Consider the following 17,779-nt stretch of genomic DNA (forward strand, 5'->3'; position numbering starts at 1 on the left):
ATGGTATTATCAGTTTTTGTAATGCTTGTGAATGACATAGTAAAATTCTAGTCTGCTGGTCAATGACACAGCTTGCATTTCGATTTAAAGCTTGGTGCTACCATGATTGGCTAATCTGAACGAAAATTGGATCCATAAAGGGATGAGTCAGCTATCCTACCTTTGAATCAAGAACTGCTCAATTTAATAAACAAAATATATAATGACTATTTTTTTGCACAGTAAATATTTGAGTCATAACCTTGCATGCATCTAATGACGAAGGATTTGACTTGTATTTCAGTATGATGGCAGCATACCTGAGCGGGACTTCAATGTGACAATCCTGCGCCTTGGCGTCACAGACCAGGACACACCTCACACCCCTGCCTGGCGAGCGGTCTACACCATAAAGACAGGCAACGAGAGAGGCAGCTTCAAAATCGAGACCGATCCAGAAACAAACGAAGGACTTCTGACTGTCATTAAGGTAGGCGGACAGCTCTCCAGGGCTTGTGGACAACAGAGGTTCTGGGTACTCTGGTGCTGTCTGTAGTTTTAGTAAATTTCACAAAGCTAGGGCAGATGTAAATTCAGAACGCTCAAATGTCCCAGGTCCATGTGTGACTCGTCCAGTGCTTTACAGTCTGGCACAGGCAGACGTTTTTACGCCTTATTATAGATCGCCAGAATACAAAATGAAAACCTGGGGGCATATTACCAACGATTAGCGATATTTATCGCTAACTAGGCTTAACAACAAATTTTTTATCAATAAGCATCGCCGGAAATTATCGCTCTCCAAAGCAATACATTTTCCGGCGATAGCGTGAATATCGCTGAGAATACAGCGATATTCATGCATTAGCGACAAAACGCTCTTAGCCATGTTATCCACCTCCCATTGGATAACATGGCTAAAAACTGGTCAGAGCAGGCGTTAGTTTTTGGCGATAGCGGGAATATTTCCATCGCTACGCCTGCCTTGCTAATAGGCTTTCAGTCGCTAACAGGTTGGGTATGCTCACTTTGCATCTCATTAGCGATAAATATCGCTGACATGCAAAGCGGGCCCCAAACCGCTCGCTATCGCCTAAAGCTGCCGCTAACTGCTGTTAGCGACAGCTTGCTAATGGAGCAATAGAATTATCGCCACTTAGCAGCCGAAAACGGCCGCTAAAGCGGCGATAATTGCCTATCGCCCTGCTTGGTAATATGCCCCTGGACTGAATAAGCTAGTCGCACGTGGACCTGGAAATGTGAGTACTCTCCATTTCCATATTTCCTGAATGGTTTCATGTGATTTAGGACAATGGAGAGAAAAGAGGGACTCCTTGGTCTTTCTCTTGTGCAGGGACAATTGTCTTGTCTTCAAAGTTGACCACACCTAAAGAGTTCTTGTTGTCATTTATTGCACATGAGTGCTGAAAATACCCATCTAGCACTCAGTTTGGAAGAAGGCCTGTGCTCCCCTACATCCAGAGCCCACTAACATCTCCCTAGTGGATAAGCCGTAAGGATGATAGCTATCCCTGCATAGAATCTGTTCAATTTAAAAGAATTAGGCAGAGGTGGACACTTGGTTGGAAGCATGAGGGTTGAATTTGGACAGGTCTTGTGGCTCAGTGGTCTAATGCATCCGCATGGTCACAGGTTCAAATCCCGGCGGGTCCACTCAGCCTTTCATCCATTTGAGGTCGATAAAATGAGTACTATTGAGTTGGGTAACAATATACATCTGTTATTTCGGTGCCAAGATGCCCCTTTGCTGGGGTGAACGTGGGCTTTACAAATACACATGTAAGTTAATTTATTAGCATATATTTAATAGACTATATCTATTCCCAGAGACCGTAATCCATAAGCAATATTTTTGATCCTGAGGCTAGTTCCTCCCCACCTTCCTCAGTAGACCTCTAGGCACTCTGGTCTAGAGACCTAAGGAGTCCAATCAAACCTGATTATTGTTGTGTTTGGCTTCACAAATCACAGTCAGGAGGTCTATTTTCCTTGTTTGCATGAGGGGGCGGTATGCCCTTGCTATGCCACCGCTTTCACCCTGAGGTGCATTGCCTTACCTTTATGCGCCTATTCCCGCTCCCATAATTCTCTGAAGAGAACCTGATGTAAATCGCAATAATTCTGGTGGGAAGAAAGATCTTTTGTTATTGGAAGACCAGAGATTTCTCACTAAGTGGGCGAGGAGAGCCGGTCGGGCAAGCGCCACCTATATGTGCTCACCTTGTTGACTCACTCTGGTGGGTCTGTCGAACCATGTGCTGCAGCAAGTTGTGAAGAATGGGATTTCTGAAGTGCTATGAAGAACGTTGATATAGCAGACAAACATCCTCCATGTCAGAAAAAGTAAATATCCCCCGCCATCTCTATCGCCCTTAAAAGCCCACGTATAAAAGGCTTAACATTAGCCACAAAGTAAGCCACTTGTTTGAACCAATAAATACCAAAATGCAGTGGTCAGCATGTTCAAATAGAGAGAAGGGAGCCAAAGATTTATGGTTGTGAGTGGGATGCTTTTAGTACAAAATCAATATTTGTCCATGATCTTAAAGGTGCAGCTCAGTTGTAAGAGAGGCGGTTGTTACAACCTACAAACTTGTAAATTTATGGTGTACAGAATGTCACAGGGTATTTAATACTTTGAGTCCCATTCCTTGTGAGTCCATTCTTTAACATACTAAAATTCTGTGCACCAATTTGTTGGGAGTGGAAACATTTTTGGGAAAAGTTGATTTCCCTTGAGTAAAAGGCTATTTCTTGGTGTAAGTTAAAGGAACACATACATCGCTTTGAGAATCAGATTCAGTGTACTTCTGGTGAGAACAAGTCATCTGTTAAGCCTGAGATTTTAGCAACTGGTGCTGTTTGGCTGAAACAAAAGAAAAGATATTGCACAGGATCACAAAATATTTTGACTGGCAATATGTCAGGACCTCTGTGGTAAGATAAGGCAAACATCTTTTACCACTGTGCAATGAAAACAGGATTCTAGAGGTGGTGATGCTTGACATGAATGTTTGTGTGTATCCGTTGGGTGGGATTTGCTTTGTAGTTCTGGTGCGCTGTGCTGTGGTTTATGTTGCTTTGCTCTTATGCTGCAGTATTGCAATTTTATTTTGTTGTTTTGCACAGCAGAAGTTGTGTTGTCTTCTCTTTTCACTGTTTTGTTGTAATGTTCTCTGCTATATTTTAACCCCTTCCATGCTGCCGTCGGCCATTGGTCGACGGCAACGCTACCTCGCTGGTCCTGCCGACGCGGCCCCGCCGGCACTTCCGCAAAATCGCGGGCGCATGGGAGGGGTTAAATGTGTTTTTATGTTGCTATGTGTTTTATTGGGATATGCTCTATTGATTACTTAAGATATGTCAGCAAATGTTGCTACATTTCCAACCAAAAGCAGCACATTAGTGTAATGTTCCATTGGCTAGCAATCATTTACCACTGTCTGAGGTTGAAAATAGCGCTGCTCCTGCTCTTCAACCACGTAAGACATAACTCAACCCAAAACTGTGGCAGGAACTGTGGAACCTATTTAGAGTTTGACAGACGGGATACTCCATGAAAACATGACTGATATTCCATTCACCATGTTCCTAGTTGCATAGGCTTGAATGCACTTGTTAAATGGAGGATGGGACATCAGTCAGATTTCTGATATGGCCCTTCATGTGCAGTGTGTTCATGCAAGAAATACCCAAGTCACTTCTGTAATCAGTATGCAGGTTATGCAGAATAGTTATATTTGAAAACATGATGCAGTTGTGCATTGTTGTTGTTGTCACAGTGTTTGTTTATTGCTGTATGTGGTAGTTACCTCTGACCACCTGACACCCACTCCTTTTACTGTTGAATCAGCATTATTCAGTTCCATTTCAAAGATGTTGCTCCTGGGGTTTAATGGAACTAGTTGTTCAGTGGACTAATGCATCCACTGGCAGGGTCTAAGTTTGATCTCATGGTCACAGGTTCAACTCCCAATAGGTCTATTATTTCTTCTGAGGTAGATACAATAAGTACCATCAAACTAGGTATCTATGGACATTTGTTGTCTGTCAATGGTGCAAAAAAGGCTACTTCGGGCTGAGTATACATTCTACAAATTGTGTTATATTTCCAATGAACAGGATGTTATTTTTTTCCAGCCTTTTCCCAATCAATGTCTGGTGAAGATCCACCTGTGGATATTTTTTGAGAAGTAGCGTAAGCAATGCCACCAATCAACAAGTAAACTATTGATTTGAGGCAAAACAATTCTGAAACAAATATGCCAATTCTATGAGAAACTAAATATTCAGTGGACGGTGCCCACAAAATATGATTGCACTAGCTTCCCAAAAGGGGGCACTCTCTTCCAGGTGGTTTGAATTACCCACACGACTCTGGATTAGATACATCCCATTAAAATCACTTGAAATCCTCATTGAGCTCTAAGACAGCGCATAACAAACATTTTTTTTAATTGTCTGTTGATTTACCACCTCTCAATTCACTGATCTTGGTATACCCTTAAAATGAGGTAGGAAACCTACGGATGAACCTAAAATAAATCCAAAGGCCTTCTTGTTTGCAGAGAGATCATTGCCATAAACAAATCTTGACTGGATGACAGTGTATCCAGGGTGTAGGCTCTTAGGAAAGGTGTTCCCCATGGTGATATTTTTTCCCTGTGATTCAAACAAGCATTGCCATTACCAGACGTGATGGCAGTTGTGCAGTGTGTACATTTTTATATGTGGAAATACCTCTTGTTTGTCACAATTGCAAGCTTACAAACATTTTCCAGGGATATGCCTGGATACTTGCAAGTGTTGAAGACTACCCAGTGTTAACTCAAAAATCCCTTAGAATTTCCAAAATGTGTAAATAAATAAACATGGGCCCGATATAGGTCACCAAATACCGGTCGGTAAGGGCCGATTTCGGCCGTTACCGACCGGTATTTGGTTTTTGACATGTAGGGGGCTCACAATTTACTGATTCGGTAAATTTACCGATTCGGTAAAATACCAAATTGGTAAATTTACCGAATCGGTAAATCTAGATGTAGGTGGCACTGAATACAGTGCCACAGGCCCTTAATAATTCGTTATTTACCATGAAATACTATTTCATGGTAAATAACGAATTCCTGTGTACATGCACATCTGTGCATGTACACCTGTGCCATGTGGCAACACACATGCCCTAAGGGCATGTATGTGTGTCACATGGCACACAAGCCAGAATCAGGGGTGCAACAGGGTGTCAAAGTGACACCCTGTCCCCCTTGACAATTCGGTAATTTTACCGAATCGGTATTTACCGATTCGGTAATTGACAATGATTCCTATGGGCCTCAAGGCCCATAGGAATCAATGGCAAATACCGAATTGGTAATGACATTGATTCATATGGGCCTCAAGGCCCATAGGAATAGGAATCAATGGCAATTACCGAATCGGTAAATACCGATTCGGTAAGTACCGAATCATACCGATTCGGTAAAAATGACCGAATTTTTACCTACATCTGATTTACCGAATCTAGAATACCGAATCGGTAAAATTCGGTATTCTAGAGTCGGTAAATCAGATTTACCGCCATCGGGCCCTATTTGATGTTGCAAATCCTTGGTATTTGATTTATCAATTCTTTAAGAATTAAGACCAGCCTGTTAGGGGTGCATTTCAGGAAATGTAAGGCAGCCAGTTCTCTATGGATTACAGACAGCCTTAAGGTTCACAATTTAGAAATGTATTACACCCAGAGATAAAAGTCTATAACATTGTCACTCTGATCAAGTGAAATATCTAGCTGTATAGTTAGAAATCTTTGCTTGTTCAACTGCTGTGAACGGAGTATGACTTAATTGGTTTAACACAACGTGCAATCAAGTACTGGAACTCTTCCACTTTCTCAGATGCTAGCCCTAGTCTTGGGAAGCAGGTTCAAGACCTCTGCACAGGCTTCACAGAGCTCCCACTGCAGTTTTGTCTGAAATCGACATCCGTGAGCAGCATAAGTCTCCTACCCATTCTGAGGGCAGCCTACTCTGTGTAGGGACGGTGGTGCTGGCTGGAGTCCTAGAATAGGGAGACCATATCTCTGGCTCCCGTTTGCGGTTTATAAAACTCTCAATGGAGCTTGATTGAGTTGGACACATCCTCTCCTTTCCTAGAACTGCCAGCCAAGTTGTTTGTGACTGGATGCCCATAGGTGCTATCCACCTTCCAAAAACAATGCCTGGTTAGATAAAGAGGTTTTAGATCTGGGCTCCCTTTAAGGTTATCCAGGAACTATTTTGTTCCTCAAACCAAATAAGATCAACAAGTTGGAGATAGCCAGAAGGTACACCACCCGCCAACCAAATAGGCATGGGCAGCACCCATACAGATGATTGTGGCTGGCTGACCGCTGATCAGATAGCCCCGGCCAGCAGCCGACTAGGTATCCCAAGCCCTTTGTAGTGGCAAAGCAAATTGTTGAAGATCCATGAAGTCATTGACCAGACTGCCCGGGACAACTGGAGCGGTGACTAGGATGTCCAAACCCACTGGAGCTGCTGGCCAGAAGAGCCAAAACTCTAGAGCAACTCAGCTTGCCTCCAAGAGTGTGCACTCGGGCCATCTAGGCATCATGCTGACCAGCAAATGGAATGTTCCCTGTAATCTGCACCTGGTGGCACAGGATAGGAGAGGTAGCCCACACATCATATAGCACGTGGAGGCAGACTCCTTAGGGTGAGTAGCCCATCCCTCGCTCTGATGATAGAGGGATACTAGCACAGGCAACCTCAGAGACAAATCTATGGTCAGAGTATAACTTTCAGTTGATTGTAGGAAACTGGCTGCTTTGCTTCTTATGAAGCCCTGATCCAGAATTAAGATGCTTATAAAGAAATTAGTACCAGGTGCCTCATGAACATGCTGTGTTTTAGGGGTGATTGGGGTAGCCCTTTCCAACTGCACCCCAGTCCCCAAGCAATAGCAGTACACACCTGTCCATAGGACAGCTATTCAAGGCTAATGATGACTCAACGGCACAATGCTCTTTTTACAGTTTTTAAGGTATTCTGACTGAGGCGCATTAAGTCATAATTTCGCAGATAGTAGCTTTGCCCTATTGGCTGCTCAGCCAAACACATACACCAGATGTATGAACCTGTGGTTCTTCTCTTACAATGCAGAATTGTTATTGCTACAATTCTACAGTAGGGTAAAACTAACCCATCTCCTTATGAGGTTAACCCAGCCACTTTTCAATCAGTAAGTGAACTTTATAATGATTGGTGAATTTTCCTTCATAATAATCGGAAAAGCTGACATTTAAAGGATCAAAAAGCAATGTTGGTTTGAATGCTGGAATGATGGATCAGAACCCCAGGATCCTACCTTTGGCTGGATAACTTGGTGGTGAATGGAGCTCAGGACCATGACCACACCCAAGGTTAGACTGGAACGGTGACAGGGGAACTTTTAGCCCTGCAGGAAAAGGGTGGCCCTCTCCAGGGTGGGGAATCATATCCTGAGTATATTGTGATACAACAGGCTGGCAAATGGAACCCTGGCTCAGGGGAGTGACCCCAGAATTTCTGTAGCTCGGACCGGTAAACTGGTCAGAACTTGCCACGCTAATCAAGGAGGGGAAGCCTTCCCAGGCATGCATAAGTGTACCCTGTGTAGATTGAAAGACCAATGTCTGCCTGTAGCCAATGTCTGACTGTGCACCTCTCCATCCAAGGTATGGAAGGATTCCTCTGGTTGGTGTATGAGCTGAGCAGTCCCCATAGTGCCTACATTTAACCTTGTCATGCCCAGGGAAAAAGATAAAGTGGGTGCTGCTATCCCTCTACCACAACAATACCTATCTGTAGTAGATGACAAGGCTTTCTTGTAATTTGGGCACCCTGGGTGATGGACAGGGGCTACTGAATGGCCTCCAGCTGCCTTGACCGATGGAACCTTTCAAATGAGCACTCATCTGGACTTCCAGGGCAGGCCAGAAGTCTGAGCTCTGAGCCCTGACCATGATTCATGTTTTGCTTTTGTACACAAATTGTCACCAGTGATATTGGCATGTCAATTTTGCACACTCCAGATGTGATTAATGTTGCACTGGTGTAATTTCACTCCAGCCCCCTTTCTCCCCCTCAGGTATGACATCACAAGACATTTGTAAATGCCCACCAATTTACACATGTGTAGACATTAACCATTTTTGCCTGGGCATGTAGACGGAATGCATCCTTTCCTGCCACTTGCTTTACTCCAAAACACAATTTTTCAAATTTGGGATTGTCTTTAGGAATATGTCAGGTTTGTGAGAAGGAATGTCCACTAATTATAATTGCATAACTCACACTCTAAGATTATTTTGTTTCACATGTAAGCTCTGATTCAGTGGGCAATAATAAGGAATGTGAAGTTCCATGTATTTTTTTCATTGTTATTAATTTTCTGTAATATATATTGTCTGTTTGTTGGAAATCAGACACTTTTGGATTAATTGATAACATTTGGGAAACCACAGTACACCAGACCAATCAGGGTGTGCTGAAATCATAGTTAATGTTCTCTTTTATGACGATTTGTCTACAGCCTCTGGATTTTGAAGGTGGCCCTTTAAACAAACTCTCCATCACAGTTAAAAATGAGGAACCATTCTTCATGTGTAAAGTTGTGAAGAAGTCATCAACCGGGCTGTGGGTGGTTGATACAGGAAAAACAATGGAAAGAAAGTTCCAGGAATCTCAGACGAGATCGACACTCATTAAAGTCTTGGATGTTAATGACCCCCCTGATCTCAACCCTCCAAGAATAACTATTTACATGGATGAAACAGATGTATCGGGCCAGAAACTGGGAGTGTTGAATGCTACCGACCCAGACACCGCGTTCCCAAATGTAATCAGGTAGGTGGAAAAGTAAGAGAGAGACTGTATGTGTGATATAGAAGAGTGAGTGCTTGTGTTGACTAAACATTAAAAGAAGATATATTTGTTATTATTTTTATAATTCTTTATTATTATTGATATAATGTAGACTATGCTCATGAAGGGTGACATAAAGATGCATGAAAAGGAAATAAATATCATCATGTACAAATATATTTTGTTTGTTAGATGCAATATGATTGCAAGAATATGGCATGGCCAAAGCAGTAATTACATTAATAGGAACAAATATCTAAGTGTATCGATGCAGTGGGATGTCAGAGCTCAACATGTTGTTCTGCTTTTGTGAGTATGTAATTTGTGATTCTCTTCTTAAATATTGTTAATTAAAGGGGCTTGTCTGATAAATGTCAGAAGACAATCCAAGTCCTTAATGCATTGCCAAAGAAAGGTACATGTATACAAATGTAATTTGGTATACATTGATGAAATAGCACATTTTCACCATCCACATCAGAGAATGTATTTTTTTATATTTTTTTATTAGCAGTTTAAAAAGTTCGGAATAAACTGAAGGGGTAACACGGTGTTTTCCACAATTTCAAGTCACAAGAGCAACTGTTACAGAGGCCCAAAGAATAGACAATAGGGCAACTGAAAAGAAAATCTCACACCACATAAAAATGGGTGGGATAACATATAGATAATTATATTAAATAATATTGTATAATTTTAATTATTTGCACAATAAACATTTGACTGATTGAAATAGATAATTCATATAATTACAAACACGGTACTTTGAGTGACTTTGTTCCTCATTCAAGTGATGTTAAATGAAAACGAAGATCCATACAAGAAGGAGATGTAATTGGAACAGTACAATGTTCAATTCTTTATTGAAGATGTCTTGAAGCATATTGAACTTGTATCCAGGGGAAGAGAGGTGTACACTTTAGGAGAACTCAAAGGTTCTTTTTCTTTGGAAGGAAAGAATAAGATAGAGTCAGCATTCCTATGGTGTCGCTGTCCATGTGTGTTTTGTAGTTTGCATATAAGGTAATTTGGAGTAATGGAATAGATCACCTTGTATGGTTTGTAGGCTAGCCTGAAGAACCCTCATATTTCATATAGAACCACCAGAGAGCACGCACAGTTGAAGTAATGTGATCAACGTTTCTCATACCTACTAATAGCCTAGAAGTTGACTGAAATTCTGCCTTGAGAAGGGCATTTTAGAAATAAATACAACAAGGGAATTTCCATAAGCCAGTCTAGAAAACAGCAGATGTTGTAGCACTTGCTTAAAGTCCTCACCCTAGAGGAATTTATTATTGAATTGTGCCCTTTTGGAAATTGAATTGATGTGTGGTTGGAGATTCAAGTTCTTGTCAAAGATGCATCTGGGGGATTTCAGATGTTGCACAATGGAGAGTTTGCAGTCTAGCATTTAAGTGCATTCAGACAGGATCAAACACAAAAGATGCATACAGACTATAGAGTGGTGTCAAAAGGAACTATGTTAGGAGAAAGCTTAATTTGAGGTGATGAAATGTACAATCAAGACTACAAATCATGGGTTGAACTGTATTAAACGCAAGCAAGCTGATTCAAAATGAGAATAAGCATTGGAAAAGTCAATCACTTTGGGTTTGCCTGCCAGAATTTTGGCTTTGTCAATGCTGGTGATGGTCTTTCCTGTTATTTATTCCTGTTTTTGTTTGCTTGTTTATTTTTCCAGTTACATACTGCAGCAAAGCAGTGTATAGAAGCTCATTTCACATGTTTTCCATTCAACAAATTGCAAGGACAGAGTAGTTTATATAAGAATTTTTCACATGAAGTTATAGAAGAACAGGTTCAAATTGCATATTTGCATTTTGAGTTTAAGTGTTTTATAACCATGTTAACATGGTTAACCAGATTCAAATAGCACAGTACTTTCTGGTCATTGAGGGCATAACTTTCGTGACTTAAACTGCCATGAGCTAATTCATCAAGAGCCCCTGTATCTGAGTGAAGACATGCGATTCCCATGTAGGTGATCAAGGAAAAGGATGAAGAGGAGGATTACCTATGTGCAAGACACCATCGGGTGAACTCCCACCTCCCTCCCTGTGGCAGGATCCATCTGGCGCCATGTATTTTTTAAAAACTAATAACACATAATGAAAATAAAACAGGTATATTAAGGCTAAATCAAATTGTTGTTGGAGATGCTAGAACCTCGCCAATATTAAGAATATAACGTTGGATAAAAGCAAAAAAAGCTTTTTGGTCTTTAAAAACACATAGACATAGTAGTCTTTATCACTGAAGAGAGTGTGTGGACGTGCTCTTTGTGAAACAGCAGATTGCTGTGATAACGCTCTATTTCTGGTGTTGCTTTCCTCTCCTTGGTCAGTGGACCTCTGTTAGTTGCATGAGAGGTAAGAGGGAATAAATATAAGTTACAAAATCCAATAATAGTGTAACATAATTTTCACTCAAGAAGACTAAGACTACTAAAGAAATTGAAACTAAAAAAAACTAAATGAGTCTCAGAAGCATACTATAAAGATATAGTATCACAAGAACGAACCCGGCCCTCCTAATAAAGTTTAGTCTAAACAACAAGAAACACACCAAAAACTCTGTGGCTACAATACAAAAGATGAGAAAAAGAATCTGGAGGCTTATTTGCAGAACTCTATCTTCTTGCCTAGTCAATAGCATTTCTGATAAATCTAACTTATCCTACTCTATACTATTTTCAAAGAAACTCTAGTAAGCTATGAGAAGAAAGGAACAGGTGTCAGCATCAGGGAGTATTTCGTAAAAGTACTGCAAGCGTATAAAAGCATAGCATGAAGCTACACAATAAGAGAATCCCATAAGAGGTCCGTACTTTGTGAAATCCTAAAGGGCTCTGGTCTCTAACTAACAATACAACACCTATTAACACACGAGCATTCAAGGTAGCCAACATAGGCACTTTTCAGTACATTTCCATTGTCTTAGGTAGGGATTTCCAACATTCAGCTCTTCCCCCACACTCTTGATGGGACACATTCGATTGTCCTTGACCGTCCCTCTCTACCACGAGAACTCGTCTCCCACCTCATTGACACATCTTCTTGCCAAGAAATTCCTCCCATACATTAATATTGCTAGAAACAAGCAATGCCTTATTCAAACTAACGAAGCCTTGATTCTGCACCTGCAGGGGAGAGAACATTCAAACAATGCAACTCTCACGTGAGTGTTTAACAGTGGAATTCAAAAGCTGAAGACCTTTGGTTATGCTAAGTTAACACATCAGTTAGAATGCACTCTGACATTTGAATATATATGCACGCACTTTCAAATAATACATGTATGAAATAAGAAAGAAGAAATCATGGTTACATAAAATTGTGCTTTATATTTAAATCATTTGAATTATTGTAAGAGCTACATTTATTAAAATCTTCAAAATTAATATGCACTCATTAAATGATTAATTTAAAAGTTACCATGGAGCATTTCAGTAATAGATTTGAAACCCCCACTAGTTTATTAAAAAGTTAGAACACATGGAATACAGGACGTGTTAATCTATAAAAAACAATGTAAAAGTAACATGTAGAGGAGGAGCCAAATTAAGCTGTTTCTGCTGTAACTTAGGCTGAAGTTAGCCAATGGCCTAAGTGGGATGACCAACTGCCTGATGCTGTAGTGGGTGGATGAGAAACAAACAGAACAGTTGTGAAAGAGGGGTGACTAAAAGCCCTATTAGTAAGTTTAAAAATCTAATTTTTCTATGTAACATTAAACAAAATCAATATATCCCAAGTTTGCAAGGCATGAAAATACAAACGTTATATGAGTACACACTAGGGGTCTGATTCACAAAGGGACTTACGACTTGTAAAGTACGAGTCTTCACAGCCGTAACTCTACGAGCCGTAAGTCCCCTTGTGAATCAGGCCCTTAATTAAGGCATACGAAGTTAGGCAGAATGATGTTTGATGATAATTCTCTTTGTTGACTTGCAGCAATATTTTCAGAAAGAATTAATCAGATAATTAGGCTGTTCTGTACTGGTCATGAAGAACAAAATACAATGTATTTGCATAACATCTTTACATATTCAATTACACAGGTACCAGGTGCTTTCAGACCCAGCAGGATGGATATCAGTGGATGAACATACAGGTGTTATCACCTCCAAGACTAGTGTGGATAGAGAGTCAGACTATGTAATAAATAACACCTACACTGCCATTCTGCTGGCAGTGGATGATGGTAAGTTACTGATCAAATGACGTGATATGTTCAAATCAACACTATGGGGCTCATTAGGATGGCGGTTTTTCCGCATCCTCTGGGCCGGCGGAATCCACCGCCGGCCCGGAGGATGCAGAAAAACCGCAGCGGACCCACCAAAGACCCACCGCCACATTAGGATGGCTGGTGGGTCCTGGTTTCCGTCCGCAGCTTTTCCGCCGCGGTTGGCTTACAACCGCGGCGGAAAAGCTGTAATATGGTGACGGTGTCTCTCAGACACCGTCCACCATATTAGGATGCACAGAAAGAAATGCTTTTACACGGCGGATATTCCGCCGTGTAAAAGCATACGGAGCTTCACTGCGGGGGCCCGTTGCGGGCCCCCTGGGTGAAGGGGGGCTGGGGGGGTGCACATGGGGGGTACCTATGGTACCCCCCTGCATATGTATGCAGCAAGCGGCAGGCACCGCGCGGTGCCTGCTGCTTGCTGCATACATATGCAATGTATGCTTTTTTAACATTGCGGCGGGTGCAGCTTGAAGCTGCACCCGCCGCAATGTTAAATATCCAGGATGTGACCGCCAGGGTGGCGGTCACATCCTAATTTGCACGGAGGGACCGCCGCAGCCCATGCGGACGGTCCCTCCTACTCTAGGGTGGTGGACGGACGCAAGTCCGTCCGCCATCCTAATGAGCCCCATGTTTGAGCAAGCCCGTGGATGAATGTCTGAGTGGGTAGGTGCATTGTGATTGAGGGCATCAGTGTGTGGGTGAGAGGTTGGTTAAAAATATGGGCATGAAGGTCATGGAGGAAATTGTTAGCTGATGATGAGTGAGCCAATGTTTGGTCAGTGTATGAGCCACTGCCATTGAGTGGATGAGTGGGAATAAGTGAATAAGTGAGTGAACGATTGGATAAGTTATCGTACGTAGTGATAAGTCGCGTGATCTGCATGCGTGCTGAAATTGAGTAGTGCAAGTTCTGTTACACTCTGGACTGTACGTAAAAGGGCAGTTGTTAAATGCTCAAAAAATACATACCATTTACTAGTGTTTCATGTGTCACAGAAATGTCATTCCAAAGCAGAGACCCATTATCAAAAAAATCTCATCATCCCTCTTTTTATGTTTGTGAAAAGGTCAGAAAACTCTGAAGGCCTCTGAAAATGTCAGCAACCTTGGAAATGTTGGATAGATGTTTGGAAGTAAAATCAGACACCCCACCCAGTGCTGAATTTGTGAAAAGATTTGTGTTGGTGCTCAAAGCTCTGCTCAGAAAGAAGGCTGTGGCATGTGGCATTAAGTATCTGCATAGTCTTAATTCAACCTCATTCCTCTTCAATCTAGTACCGGCACTCCCTGACCTTTATTTCACTCCTGCAATATCCAGTTTCCTCCCTATGCAATTGTTTTTCCCTCCATCTCTTCTTACTTTGCCCCACTTTGTGTGCTTTCCCTCTCTTTCTATTAGGAAACATCTGATGAGGAAAAACAACTGCTGGTCCCCAAAAATGAGTGCTGATGGCCCCCACCAGCAACCACTGGATAAAATTAAGCACTGACCTCACACCGGTATTCAAGCCAGAGTGTTAAATTTAAGTCCAGTTCAAACAAGTAGATTGACAACATATTCAGCAGGGCCGGCTTTAGTGCTGGTGGCACCCTGTGTGACAATGTTTGTTGGCGGCTGCCAATGACCACCTCCGCCACAGATTCCCTCACCACCACCCTTTAATAATGCCCCTCAAGTCTCCATAACCATGCTCTCTCAGATGCATTTAATTAGATTCATAGTGCCGCTCATGCTAGTGTAGGGTGTCAGACCACTTCGCACACCCATTACACAGAGACAACCAATCCTATGTGTGTAAATCAGTGTATAGGAATGTTACATAAGACAGAGGACTATAAGGTGTAGGAAGCACGTCATCCATGCTGGTAGGCAGTATAGTTTAAGAGTGCTTGGTCTGGAGAAGCACAAACTCAGAATTTAAAACATTACGCCATAGTTGGAGGTTACATTTAATTATATATATATATATTCACTGAAAAAACCATAGGTTATAGACCATATATAGTTAGGAATTAGCATTTAAAAAACCTTATTTTACTCACACAAAACCATTGAAATTCAATATATAGTTAGTTGCACTAACTATATATCGCGCACCCGCAATCCACTGCTGATGATGTCACATATTACATCATTCATGACATGGTCAGTGACATCACTGATGACATCACTGATGACATCTCAAATGACATCACTGATGACATCACTGATGACATCACTGATGACATCTCATTTGACATCAATGACCACATCACTGATGATATCATTCATGTGACAATACAATGCATCTCCTCACATTTTAATATAACCTCTGTTTCACCCAGTGTTAAATACAGAGTATAATTTTTGAAACCATTGACACACCAATACTAGTTACTACATACGCACTCACTGATTCCTATGTCTACACACACATTCACTCATTCACCTATACAATCATTCATACATACAATCACTCATCTTTACAACACTATCATATGCACTCATACACCTATACAGACACTCACAGTCTGCCACTCATCCATGGAGTTACTCACACACCTAGTCAGTCCTGTAAAGAATCAATGACACTTCCATTTTCTTGTCTATACAGTTAAACATAGAGCACCTTACATTTTCAAACATATACTAACACATACTTACCTTCTTATACAATCATTGATACAAGTACACATTGATCTGCACAGAGTCACACACCTCCCAGCCAGCCACACACACACTCAGTCTCCCATACAAATACTTGGACAATCAATCAGTAACCCATATAGTTAATCATATAGCTACTGATCAACACATGCAGCAGTTTACAGAACAACAGACATAATGATGCACAAATTAAGACAGTTTAGTCACTAACCCATGCACTCAGTGAGACACATTTAATCACTCACTCATACATTCAGTCATGCACCTACTAAATCCTTTGTCCAGACACTTATACTTCCACTCATTCTTCAATATGTAAGACACATTTTAACTTTACAGAAACATACAGTCACTGGATGTTGTCATCAGTGATGTCATCAGTGATGTCATCAGTGATGTCATTTGAGATGTCATCAGTGATGTCATCAGTGATGTCACTGACCATGTCATGAATGATGTAATATGTGACATCATCAGCAGTGGATTGCGGGTGTGCGATATATAGTTAGTGCAACTAACTATATATTGAATTTCAATGGTTTTGTGTGAGTAAAATAAGGTTTTTTAAATGCTAATTCCTAACTATATATGGTCTATAACCTATGGTTTTTTCAGTGAATTTTCAAGGTTTTGTAAATGCTAATTCCTAACTATATATGGTCTATAACCTATGGTTTTTTCAGTGAATTTCATTGGTTTTTTAACAGCTAATATCTGTAGCTGTAAAATGTATTCTTCTTTAAATCCAAAAATATATTTTATATGTTTATGAATAATTTTTTTTTTAAATATTTTTTTTTCTTCGTTCCCGCTTCGCGAATCGGGAAGCTTCCCGTTAGCTGACCTTGATGCCGCGAAATAGACCGCGAGCCGGTAAACGTTTCTTTACCGCAACTGCCGCGTTAGAAAACAACATCGTGACGCCTCCCGTCCGCATGACGTTTCACGTTGTCGCGTGATACGTCATATGACGTGCTACGTTAGCGAACTGGTACGCGAAGCGAGTCGCAAAGCGCAGGTTTCTGGAAGCAAACCGGGAGGCCCTGCAAAGCGCTTAACGTAAACACAGCAGGTCATGTGACTTGGTAATAACACTTTTCATTGGTTCATTTCACTTTTGGTTTCCTAATGATGTAAGACTAGGTCATATAATCTAAAATGAACACTTTTCATTGGTTGAGAACTCTTGTTTTTCCCAAATGATGAAAATCCCTCCTTCTTTCCTCACTCTGACTTTCATCATTGTGAGAGAAAGACCCTTTGTTACCAGTGAGCAATGGCTTCTTTAGTAGCTTCAGCTGGTGCTTCCCCACCACCTCCACCACATCCAAGGAAGAGTGGACCACCTGCTCAAGTTATAATTCAACAAGAAGAGGAAGAAGAGGAACAGGACGACGAGCACGAAGAGAGGCAGTTTTTGCCTGAGGAGCCCAGGACGTCTCACCGGAAAGAAAACTTCATTTGGCAATTTTTTAAAATTCCCAAAGGTCAGAAAAAAGTAAATGCAAGATACGTAACTTGCCTTATATGTCAAGATAGACTGTCCAGAGGGACCGAGAAAAAAATACAGTTTCGGAAACTACACAATGCATCGCCATATGACTAGGTGGCATCCTAACAACTACAGTGCTGCACAGTTTCGGAACGACCTAGATAATCTCCCTATTATGGCCAGAAGATCTGTTGTACCGGAAGTAACGGGACCAGAGGGCAGGGAGATGGTGCCAAATATACAAATGAGATTTGGTGAAGTAAAACAAGTCTGCGTACATTGCAATGGATTCATTTGCTACAGAGAAAGTAGCATCACTCTGATCAACAGAGCTATTGACAATCATATGCAAGTTTGTACGAAACGCCCCAAATAATAAATACTTTTTTTTTATTTTGTTGCTCCTGTTGAGCCCTTTACAATGAATCGTTTTCATTGCCCCCTCCAAGA

The 17,779-nt window shown here is 41.3% G+C and overlaps 1 protein-coding gene across 1 annotated transcript in view; it reads left to right on the forward strand.

Annotated features, from left to right (window-relative positions):
* Positions 1-17,779, forward strand: part of LOC144766635 (cadherin-like protein 26) — a 376,180-nt gene that overhangs the window by 251,670 nt on the left and 106,731 nt on the right. Inside the window, exons 8-10 of the mRNA XM_078650421.1 lie at positions 284-469; positions 8,575-8,888; positions 12,994-13,136. Of these exons, the coding sequence (XP_078506547.1) occupies positions 284-469; positions 8,575-8,888; positions 12,994-13,136 (643 nt within the window). The remainder of the gene's footprint in view (positions 1-283; positions 470-8,574; positions 8,889-12,993; positions 13,137-17,779) is intronic.

The sequence above is a fragment of the Lissotriton helveticus genome, chromosome 7, assembly GCF_964261635.1.
Source record: "Lissotriton helveticus chromosome 7, aLisHel1.1, whole genome shotgun sequence".
Lineage (NCBI taxonomy): Eukaryota > Metazoa > Chordata > Amphibia > Caudata > Salamandridae > Lissotriton > Lissotriton helveticus.